The 12,955-nt window shown below is 33.1% G+C and overlaps 1 protein-coding gene across 4 annotated transcripts in view; it reads right to left on the minus strand.

Annotated features, from left to right (window-relative positions):
* Positions 1-12,955, minus strand: part of LOC146531953 (sodium channel protein 60E-like) — a 134,186-nt gene that overhangs the window by 59,317 nt on the left and 61,914 nt on the right. For all 4 annotated transcript variants that reach the window (XM_085197145.1, XM_085197146.1, XM_085197147.1 and 1 more), the window contains exon 3: positions 5,640-5,848. In XM_085197145.1, the coding sequence (XP_085053271.1) occupies positions 5,640-5,848 (209 nt within the window). The remainder of the gene's footprint in view (positions 1-5,639; positions 5,849-12,955) is intronic.

The raw sequence follows: 12,955 nt of genomic DNA on the forward strand, positions 1-12,955 counted from the left end.
CAGTACTTAAACATTATTTCTTGACCAAATTAGCACGAATAAATGATGTATATATGTCACAGTAAAATTTACAAAATCAATGGTACTTACTTTTATATGCGAGCGTGGCTAATCCCACTTCTGAAGTGTAGACGACAGGGAATTCTTCAATAAAACTTCCTCGGCTTAATTTCAAGACTCTGTATTTCAGTACTAATACAACTCCACTTCAATATGTCCGTTCGCTATCACTACTCAGTCTAGACTGCCCCGAGCCAATCTGCCCACCGCCCGATCCCTACTCCGTTCGTGTTGCCAAATTATCCAATATTCCCAGATTAAAATCAATTTAATAATTTAATTTTTTTATTATTATTTTTAATAAGCAACAGAACCTTACAAAATCAATTTAATAATTTTTTTTTTTTATTATTATTTTTAATAAGCAACAGAACCTTACACACAATACATCGATTTTTTAGAAAAAATGCTAGAAATTGCATAAAAATCTATTTTTTTAAATATATAAGTTAAGTTAAATATATAGGTTAATTAATAGTACTACTATAGACATTTTTTTGCTATTTCATTAACAAATCTATATAAGTAAATAATGAAGGAACAACCCTATTGACCGTAATTTAAACATAACCCAACCACAGAAAACCTTTTAATGTTTACTTGTAAATTTATACGTAGTACAATATTACTCTGTTTAAAACTATGTTTTAGTATAGTCAAATAGTCCAACTTTACGTCGTGATAAATACTGCATATTCATAGTCGTGAGCTCGGAGGCTAGCTTTAATAACGGAGTTCTCAGAATTTAATGTTTTCGGGCGATTTAGTGCAAAAGCCCGAAACAAGAACAATTTCCAACATGGCGATTATCAATATCGCTTTGTCCTGTGACGTTGACGATGCAATTTCGACATTTTCGTTGTTGATTGTGAAACTTTGTCGATCAAACTTTGATATTTGTCTTTTATTAAGTTTTATTTGTAAATTTGTATTTACAATTTGGATTTGCGAGGCCAGTTGTAACGGTTTAATGGGTTTGATCTCCATTCGAGGAAATGAAATATTTAATATTTTCATTTCGTCGTTCTGGTAAATGTTTTAAGGTTTAGGTTCCCTTTGTATATACCCTGCTAGGTAGTATATGAATACGGCGTGAAGCTAAAAAAGATGTTATAAAAAGATGTATATTTTCATTTACTTAGAGAAAAACCGTAGCAAGAAAGCTAAAATTTCGACAAAATAAATCGATTATTAGTAAAACTATTAACTCTATCATTATAAAACGATTATATCCCTTTAGATATTAAATTTCATGATATAATTTCATGATAGCTATCTTCACGCCGAATTTCACGTCTTTCGGTCCGGTGGTGTGGTTGAGATGTCGTTAATAGAGCTGTCAGTTACCCTTTGATAGTATATTGAAGATTATTTAAGATGAATATAATAATTTTATGTCAGCTTCACGCTGTATCCCGCACACAGCAGGGTACGCAGAGGGAACCTAGTGTCAAGACACTCCGTTCCCCACTTTCTGCCGAATTCTGGAGGCATTGCGTGTTGAGTGGCAGAACTCAACGCCGCGCTTTGCCTACACCAGAGCGAAGAAATGGGAATATAAACGTAAATAAATATTTCACTTCCTCGAGTAGGAATTGAACCCACAACCGTCGCGTTACAGTCACACTTGTGCCGCTGCGCCACGACGGCCATATATAATAATTTTAAGTTGTAAATAATGGAATATATAATTGTGTATTGTATGGTGATAATGATAGTGACTATTATATCGATGATGATGATTAAAGGGAAAAATCTGAAACTATTATTTATTGACGGCAGTCGTTTTATAGGGGTATAAATGTGTGACTATAAAGCCGACTGGTTGTGGGTTCGACCCTCACTCGAGGAAATGAAATATTTATTTAAATTTATATTATTACTAGCGGACGCGCGCAGCTTCGCTTGCTTATTTAGGGGTGAATTCTAATAAACCACGAAACGTGTTCATTGAATTGAATTGAATTGAACGTTGTTCATTTTTAAGAGTCTAAATTTCAAATTTTATAAAAATCGGTGGCGATTTAAAGATTTTTCCATACAAACTTTCAACCCCTTTTTTGCACCCTTAAGGGGTGAATTCTAGAAAATCATGAAACACGTGTTCCATTAAATACTTTTAAAAATCTAAATTTCAATTTTTTTAAAAATTGGTGCCGATTAAATTTTTTTTCCATACAAACTTTGAATCCCAATTTCACCCCTTTAGGGTTAAAATTTTTCTAAATCCCTTCTTAGTGGATGTCCAGATTATGAAAGTAAACATCTGTCCAAATTTCACGTTTCTTCCATCAGCAGTTACGGCTGTGCGTGCGTCTTACCTCAGTTAGTGAGAACAAGTCCTTTTATATATATAGATTAGTATTTCTTCGAACTGGTTTTAACGCAGTTCTGCCAATCAATGCAATGCCTCTAGAATTCGGTGGAAAATGGGGAAAAGAGTGTTTTAACGCTAGATTTCCTCTGCCTAACCCTAAAAAATATATGTATTTAGTACCTATGTACAAAAATACTACTTACGTGAAACGACAATGATATTACTACACTTTAAATTTTTGTTAACTAATAAATTGACTAATCTATTAGATATTTGATAGATTATTCCATAACACTGCTAGTTTGAAATACAATCATTATTTAATACTAAAATCCAACATTTCCATCTCAAAGTTCGTTATGATTTACCACCTGTCTAATACCAATCATCAATCGTTCGTTATTTATGCTAGTAGTACAATGTACGGTAAATGTGGTTGGCGTCGAACGTTACTCAACTGGTACAAACGAGCTGTCGATATTGTGATATATATGTAGGTATATATGAGGAGATATGTCTTTATGTTGGCAGGGTTAATTGTGATTTTGAATATACTTTATATTTTCTTTCACGCTATATCCCGCATACAGCGTGATAGACAGAGGGATATTAGTATTAAGATACTCAGATTCCCAATTTTCGCTGATATCTGGAGGTATTCGTGTTGAGTGGCGGAATACAACGCCGCGTTTAGCCTCGACACCAGAACGAAGAAATAAAAATATATATTTTCTTAATAAATTTTCTTTAATGTGCCACGATTAGAGAGCTAAGTTTTTAAAATAATAAATATATATTTTTTCTATGTTGGTAGTAAATAGTAGTAAAAAAATATTTCTGAAATTTAGCTCTGGAATAAACCAATACGGCTTTGTTATTTAGTATTTTAGCATTTTTATTTGTGAGTTTTAAAAGCATATAAATAGTTTTAATAGGAGAACCTTGAGATCTTAATTTATTTGTATACCACATATATAGTACCTACGATTTGCATATTTTGAAGATACCATAATTACCTAAAAAAGGAGTATTGCAAAGTATCTAAATAAATAACTATTAAATACAAACAAGTATTTTGTACAATAATTATGATTTTCTATTACTTTAACTGGTTACTTCAAGAAAATAAACGATAAGAAAACGCGAAACAATAAAAGGAAACGAACGTGAAAGATAAAACGTCTCCGGAAATAACATGTCAGTAGCGCGGCCATGACTGCTGCCTGCTTAAACTTCAAAGTGAGTGACAACGTGACAAGTAATTTGTAACAGCTAACTTCCACGTTTTCATGGAATTATTATTGAAATTATAAACAAATGGTGTAAACTAGCATTCTGTCGTGGCTTTGTCGTTCTATCTATGTATTTTGGAAAACTATATTTATAAGAAGAAAATAATAATTATTAATGTTTTATTTTTCTTTACTTAGGTCGTCGTGGCGCAGAGGTACAAGGGTGTAACGCGCCGGTTGTGGGTTCGATTCCCTCTCGTGGGAATAAATTATTACTTATTAATATTTTCATTTCTTCACTCTGGAACCAGTTCCACCACTCAACACTCAATGACTCCACAGTTTGTCGGAAAGTGGGGAACGGAGTTTCTTAACACAATGTTTCCTCTACCTACTCTGAAATGTACGGGTGTGAAGCTGATAAAAATAAAATATTGTAAATATTAGGCGTACTTTACATTAGCACAGCTGAGATGCAAAAATTATCTAAAATATCTCTCTCTCTCTCTCTCGCTCTCTCTCTCTGCCACGCTTTTGTAACCTGCATTGAGTGCAACCATGTGTATATTTAATTATTAAATTATATGTTTATTTTCAGAATATAAGTTTATCCTAAATTTCCATTACATTAAAAGCTAACGACCAATTCTATACTACTACAAGTATTAAGATATTAATTTAGATAAGAAAAAACCTGTAAAAACTCTTTACCGTCTAACTGACATAAAATTTAACTATCTTAATATCTGGATTTTCAATATACAAGAATAATAAACGTATAGCAAGATAGGTGCCAATAGCAGGTGACTATGCAAACTATCCAGCGGCATCGATGCAGAGACTACGTGATCAGAATTTTAGATGTCCTGTCGATTACAGGATCTTTGATGGGTAGGTAGACTGGAGAAGACTATACTTAACTTAGAGAGGTCTTACTGCAGGACGCGGTGGGAATTGTAAGTAATGAGGTTAAACGTTCATAGTGGTTTTTTTTAGAAAAGTTGGCACAAGGAACTTAGTGTTAGGGCTCTCTGTTTCCCATACGCCGTTCCGCCTAACCAGCCAGGAAATGAAAATAATTTAAATATAATTGTTCCCTGACGTTGTCTCTCTGCATTTCTTTAGAAGTTGAAGTAAAAATAGGTAAAGGTCCTGTATTTCAAATGATTATTACATAGCTCGATTATCCCAAATTTTGGTACAAAATAATTGTATCTGCTACAACCTTCATATTACATTAACTGGCAAGCAACATTTAACTACAATCAAATTCTTTTGTTAAACTATTTACTATGAAAGTACTGAAAATACTTAAAAATCTCTTTTGAATAGATATTTGAATACAACGAGACGTCAAGCACTAGCAATCAGAGATAGTACAGGAGACAATTGGGTGGCATTAGAAAATTGGTCTTAACCTGACGTCAGTGCAGCTAGCAATCAAAACGAACGAACACGCCTTGGGGGATGACGCAGTTTATAGCAACCAAGTAGAATTCTCACCAGGAGATGAGAAATTGCAATTTGCTGTCTTTATATTTTTCATTTTAAAATAAACCTGCTTGGTGAATTGTGGATAAGCTTTTGCTAAGATAGATTGGTTAGGTGGTAGAAATTGTTATTAAAATTTTATTATTTTGTTAAAAATATTATATATTCTATCGTAATGTTTTAATTTTGTTATTATATTTAGATTAATTGGTTATATAGAAAAATAAATATGTCTAATGGGATAGTTAACAGAATAAAAATGATGCGTGCTGATGGTATATAATAGAGCTGAAGCGTATCCCTGCACCACTTAACGAAAGTGAAAAGTGGAAAACGGAAATCTCAACATTAGGCTCCCTATATCTTCTTCTTCCTCCTGACATTAATCCGGCTATTGCCAGGGTCTGCCTTCCTACTCAACCTACTCCACTTTGCACGGTCTCCCTATATCTATGCTTCTATATACAGGATACAATATGAAACTAAAAAAGAGAAAGTTAAAAAAAAGACATTAATAAAAATTAAACATTAAAACTCACTCAGCCTCTTCGATAGTCTCCGACATGGCGAGGAAGACACAGTTGAGCAGAATGGTAGCCATGACGAAGTAGTCGAAGTACTGGTTGGTCGAGAGGTAGACGCACGCCCGCCGCACCGGCGACCACGGCGACCACCAGAAGAGCGACCGGGTCGCCGTGAACCGGTGTATGTAGTTCTTGCGAAATCTTTTTGACACCACGCAGAACGTCTGTAACAAGGATATGTGAATTGTTAGTTTTATTTTGGTAAGTTTGCATCATGTACTAAGAAGATTTTGAATAAATATTTATATTTTAACTAAATAAAAATATTGAATTACATCATTTTACTTGAATCGTTAATTGCATATATTTTGTAAGCATTAATGGAAATACAACGTTCCGAACACTTTGCAGTGTTCTGTGATCACGGGTAGACAACGAGAATTAAATCGTTCTTTATTAAAATATATATTTTATACATATCTGTAGTAAGGTAATTGCTATATAATTCCTTAAAATATCACGACCGGTGACTATAAGTTTTTAAAATTTAAAGTGAACCAATATCATAAAATTATTCCATCAATAGTTTAAAAGCTTACGTGACTATGATATCAAAAAGGCGCTCTCTATATTTCATAATACTGGCAACAATATTTGTTAAAGAACTTATAACTTAACTTCGGGACTTCCCCGTCGCTGACAGGAAAATAGAATTATTTCAACATACCTACTTTGGTCGAATTTATCACGAAGTTAAATATACTTAACTCTGTTAACTCGAGTAAGTACGAAAACAATATTTGGGTTCACGTTTGCGACGAAAGCTTATTGTGAGAGAGTTCCACACGGCCACCTTGCTTTATAAAGTTAGTGGAGGTAGAAATGTATTATACCTTTTGAGGAAATACATTAGATGCCCAGCAAATAAATTGAGTATATTAGTTTTTGTTTGGCAAATATATACTTTGTTTTATTCAATTATGTAATATTTTTTGTGATATTTTTCAATAATGCCTACATTTATATAAAAAAGCGGCTTTTTCCACGCATGGGGGACATAGAGAAAAGGTTTATCAACCATAATATCCTTTACCCAAGTGGGGATCAAAACCTATAACCACTGTGCTTATAAAACAGGCTGTGCCAGTGCGCCATATCTCCTACATTTATATAAAAAACAAATAATAAAAATCGAATTAGATACAAAATAAAAATAGCTTAAAATTTTTACTAGACACAGGACTCGGCTTTAATTCATAATTTAAAAAAAAAAAAAACTAATTCGTCCGTATAATTAAAAAATATATACGTTTACCGCTAGCACGTCGTTTCTTTTTGCTTATATTGCAAAAAATAGCTGTTAAACTAAATATTTGTTTAATTCTACTACAAAGTAACAAAACGATAGTTCATACAATTCCCAAGTTACAGTTGGTACATGAATTAGTAATTTCTACGCAAATAATATATCATAAACTTTAATATCTGCATTGCGGATTTTCAATGCTTCCACCTAATTCCTTAAATAATAAATAGGCTTATCTTCTTAAAAAATCAGCTGCTGAACGCTGTACCCCGTATATATCAGGGTAAGTAGAGGGAACCTATTTCCCCACTTTATCGAGGCATTGTATGTTGAGTGGCGTAATTCAACGCCAGGCTTTTGCTTTGGTGCCAGAGAGAAGAAATGAAAATGAACCTACAACCGCCGCGTTACAGTCACATCCTTGTCTGCGCCACGATGGATCTCTCTCCATCTATCTTCTCTTTTATCTCCTTAATTTTTCACGTATATTATTTGGAAAGTTAATTTCAGCTGGAAAAGTGGTTTTCTCTGTAGATACTTCTGGGGCTAATTGAGCTTAAAATACTCGGGTTTTAAATCCCACGTGCAGTGCAGGTAATAAATTAAATCATTAAATATTCTCTTGCGATTTTCTAAACGATGAGTTTTTACCTTAATTTTGGAATTTATTAATCTTATTAATATATACATTTTAAAATAATTGTATTATAAAATATAATTTATTGAGACAAATAGGTAAAACGTTACAAGTATATAATTATGATATATAACTACTAACTAATTAATATTAATAAAGAATATATTTTGGGTTTCGGAGGCCGGCATGACGTAGTGGCACAAGCGTGTGACGGTTATAAGTTCAATTCCCACTTGGGAAATTAAATATTTAATATTTTCATTTATTCCCAAGGCAAAAAGCGGTGTTGAGTTCCGCTACTCAACACACAATGCCGCCCTAATTCAGTGGAAATTGGCAAGTAGAATGTCTTAATACTAGGTTCCCTCAGCATGCAGCATACAACATGAGCTGAAAATAAATATTAAAAAAATCATTTGATTGAAATTTAACAGATTAACAATTGGACAACAATTACAAAGGTATTAGTAATTTTTATTTTATTTTCGAAAGCTTCAATAAGTAAGCTTAGTATATAGTAGGAAAGTTATAGTAAACATCGCTAACATAAAGTCAACAAAGGTATTAAATCACAAGAACACATAAACAATTAAATCTTAATTGGGTCCGTGTTTCTCAAAGTTTCGACATATAATGTACGAACTTGGTAAATTACAATTAGTGTCGTGAACACCGCTCCTCTGCTGTTTTTAGTTTTAATATGACAATAAAATAAACTGTTTTAGTTCAAATTTAATGAAGAGTTACGTGAAAGTTAAATTTAAGTAACAAAATTTGTTTTTAAAAATTAGTACAGTGAGCGGGGTCGTCGTGGCGGTAGTATAAGCTTGTGTCTGTAAACACGACAGGTTGTCGGTTCGATTTCCATTCGAGGTAATCTATATATATAAAAGGACTTGTCCTCACTGACTGAGGTAAGACGCGCGCACAGCCGTAACCACTGTGCGTAGAAACGTTAAATTTGGACACAAGTTTACTTTCGTAATCTGGACATCCACTAAGAAGGGATTTTGAAAAATGTTAACCCTAAAGGGGTGAAATAGGGGTTCAAAATTTGTATGGAAAAAAAATTAAATCGGCACCGATTTTTATAAAATTTGAAATTCAGACCCTTAAAAGTATTTAATTGAATACATGTTTCATGGTTTTCTAGAATTCTTCCCCTAAGGGTGCAAATAAGGGGTTGAAAGTATGTATAGGTTTTTTTTAAATCGGGACCAATTTTTATAAAATTTGAAATTCAGACTATTAAAAGTATTTAATTGAACACATGTTTCATGGTATATTAGAATTCACCCCTAAATACACAAGCGAAGCTGCGCGCGCCCGCTAGTTAAATATATATTATTTTCATGTCCTCGATCTGGTAGCGAGGCAAAGCTTTGTCTCGGCCTTGAATTCCGCCGTTCAACACACAATGTCTCAAAAATTCGGCGAAAATGGTGAACGGAAGTGTCTTAATACTATATTCCCAGGTTCCCTATACCTACCTTGCTATATGCAGGATACAGCGTGATTTGTACCTCAGGTACATAATTTTCTGTCATAATTTTTTTAACCTACGTATTTATATAAGAGATATAAATGATTATATACTTAGAAGATTCCAGTACGCCATATATAATACAGTAAGAACCAAAAGCTCTACCTTTTGTGACCCGCAAACCTCGCTGTGAACTTTAATTTAACATGCGGTCACACGCCGCTGACCATATTTAGGGCTTTTTAGTTCAATTACGCCCGTATCTCTAATGAAATAAACAGTTCATACTATAATATATGCTCATTTCATTCATTTTCAGCATTTTGTTTCAGCTTTTTGACACTGTATCAGTCAAATGTCAGTTTCGAGATATTGTGTGTTGAATAATGTAACTCAACGCCGTGTATTGCCTTGTTATTTGTTACCAGAGCAAGCGAATGAAAATATTATTTAATTAATTACTCCGTTTACAGCAGTACGCTTGTTCCGTTGCACCATTATTATTTGTATTCAATTAGGCCTCAATTATTCTTGGTTATAGAAAATCAAGATATTTTTTTTTTATTTAAAAATATGAAGAAATTATTTCTTTTTATTTTTTACTTTTGTCAACTATGCTCACTATAATTTATAATAATATATTATAAATATATAGAAAACGGGCTTCATCTTCCAATTATTCACTATTATATTAGTACTAGCGGACCCGGACGCGGCTACGCCTGCTTGAAATATAAGAATATAATTTCTATAGAAATATAATTTCAATCTAGATGAAATGCTAAAAGTGACTAGTGACGCAGTAACGAACGCGGTCGCGTAGCGACGACGGTTGTTATTAACATGGCAGAATAAATTGCATGTCAAATTAGAAAGTATTTTAATTTATTAGTACATATGTGTAATGTAATATTCTATAGCCTATAGCACTTCTGAAGAATGTAGCTGTCATACAAAACAAAAACAAAGTAAATCGGACCAGTAGATCCAGAGATCTTAGCGTTCAAACAAACAAACAAACAAACAAACAAACAAACAAACTCTTCCGCTTTATTATATTAGTATAGATTCGTTTTCTAATCTATTACAACTGTACAAATTACTTATTTGCTTAATTTGTAATTGACTAAACTAATATAATTTTACATTAAATATCACTGTATTATGTAAGACATTAATTTTACTATAACATTTTTGACGGCAGCTGGTGTTACGAAAATCTAAAAACGCTTTAGTCGACCATATTAAAAACTTGTCATTCTCTTCATTTATCAGGATTTAGGTCTAAAAATAACAATGGAACCAGGTCCTAATAAAGCTTGGCGGTACGCAATATCCCCTGATACTTTTTTTACATATATGTACATTCATATGAGAATATAGAGTTGTTATTGTATTCTAGGTCTTAGTTTAAGGCAGTTAAGAATCATTTTTGTTTGATAGAATACGTCCAATTTGTGATCCATATTTTAGGACTTCTTCATACTTTATTCTACACTTCAATGTTGTTTAGTATTATTTTAGATTTCTTGATATAAGCCAGAAAATCTTAGTTATCTAATATTAAATTATTCTATTTCTCAAATCGATTTGATAGTTATAAAATTTATCTATAATTAAATAAATATTTTATTAAGTATTTTACTGTTCCCATTAGGAAACTTCGTTCCCCACATTTCGCCTAATTCTCGGAATATGGAGTTCAACGCCGCGCTTTACCTCGTTAACGAACGAAAGGAAAAGATTAAAAATTTCATTTCCTCGATTGAAAATCAAACCAATACCTACAGTGTAAAGCATTATCCATAATAACCCAAAAACAGCAATACCAAGATAGGATAACACCACCCAATATGTATACTAATAATAAAATCCTTAAAAGGATTTCCTATGTGTAGGGGACCCGAAGTGTTTTATATCCAAATGCTGGGAAGCCTTCGGGTTCAATAACATGAAAAGAGAATAATGTTTTTGTGTTTTTCTGTTGTTCTATTATATTATGATGAAAGAAGTTTTTAGATCTTTTATTCAATGTTGACTTGCGTTTGTTATATGTAATTAATTACAGGACTTGAAACTGAGAAAAAAATACAATAAATAAAAAGATTTTTTTTCTCAGCTTTTCTCCATCCTGCATACAGCACTACTCTGTATTGAAACACTCTGTTTCTAATTACGTCCATTTTTTTCGAGATAATGCGTGTGGAATGGCGGAGTTCTACTGCGAGCTTTGTCTTGTTACTAGAGGAAGTAAATGAAAATAATTCAATTCCCCCGAGTGTGAATCGAACCAGCAACCCCCGATGTCCCTGTATTTATTATAAGTTACGACGTAAGCCCAGTAAATAAAATGTGGCATGCCTCATACCATCGTTTCAGCTTCGTGTCCTCCATAGCAGAGTAGGAATCCAGAGTCGAGGCACTTGTTTCTGTACTTTCCGCCTTGCCTAGCAACATTGTGTTGAGTTGCGGAATTCAACGCCGACTTACAATTCATGTAACCCTAAGAACTTTTAGGTGAAATATAATAGGTACTGCTAGAGTGACATTTTACGTCATTCACGTTTTATTTACTGAAGCTGAATAGTTTTTACGTTTCCAAATGTTTATTACTCATAGGTGTAACATGAAGATCTACCTCCATCTTTATTCTTCATTCATTTTACTCGTTCTCTCAAGCTAGGGTGAGTGAAAACGTGAGGTGCTAAGGCCGCGCCTGAATATTTTTCCTTATTTTTATTATCACAATTTCGTTCGTAAATTTGACGGGGGGAACGGATTATTTTAGGACAAGGTTCCCTCCACCTATCCTGTTATTTTTGAGATAAAGCATGAAACTACAATAAAAGGAAGTAAAAATCACTTAAGATAACATATTTTTTTTAATATTTTCATCTAAATTCTTCATTAAAACTGAACTTAGAACTAAAAATTACAATATTAACATTTAAAAAAACTCTTTTTTACAGAGATAAATATTAAAAACGGTTGACATTAACCCGTTTTACGAGATGGAATCACAAGAGGTCGTTTATAACTAAAGTATGAGGTAAGTAGGTCAAGACGGCAACTGGTCAGACCTTATGTAAAAGAGGGTTAAACTGACTCATTTCAGATGAATAGCAAGACATGAATAGCTTCCATCACTATCTCGTTGTATTCAATGCTGTTGAAGAAATGGGACGAAATGTATGGGAGGGTGCATTTTGAAGGTATTTGTTAATTTTTTTTTCGGCTTTTCTATATCCCGCATATAGCAGGGTAAGTAGAGGGAACCTATTGTTTTGAAGGCATTACGTATTATGAGGTGGAGCTTAACGCCGCTCTTTACTTGGACACCAGAGCGAAGTTAAAATATTAAATATCCTCAATAATGATTTCCTCGAGAGGGTTGTAGAAGTTGTAGAACGGAAATATTTTAATAGGAATGAAGTGTTTTAATACTAGGTTCTCAGGTTCCTGTGCGGAATATATCGTAAAGCTGAAACAAAATAATTTACAATTTTACCCTATTTACAGCAAATCTGACACAGATGATAGTGCTGAGACACTCCGTTCACCGCTTTTGTCCGAATTCGAGGGAGGTTGATGTCGAACGTTACGATGAAGTCGATGCTGAGATTATTAGAATTGAAAATTGAAAATATTTCATTTACATGCAAGTGGGGATCGAATCCACAACCGTCGCGTTCACTTCTATAATAAACATATACGAATAAGAAATCGTTTACTAAACTAATATAATACCATAAATAAGCAGCAATAATGGAAAGAAATAGAGGAATCGATTTCTTGCGTAGGTATATTTTCTTGTGAAATATGTAGGTATTACCGGCTTCATTCATAACAAATGTCGGAAATGAACGAAGTTTCAATCAAATGGCTGGCTGAGAGACTGCCAAGAT

Source organism: Heliconius melpomene, chromosome 14 (assembly GCF_056956725.1).
Source record: "Heliconius melpomene rosina isolate 202511_hmr_F chromosome 14, ASM5695672v1, whole genome shotgun sequence".
NCBI lineage: Eukaryota > Metazoa > Arthropoda > Insecta > Lepidoptera > Nymphalidae > Heliconius > Heliconius melpomene.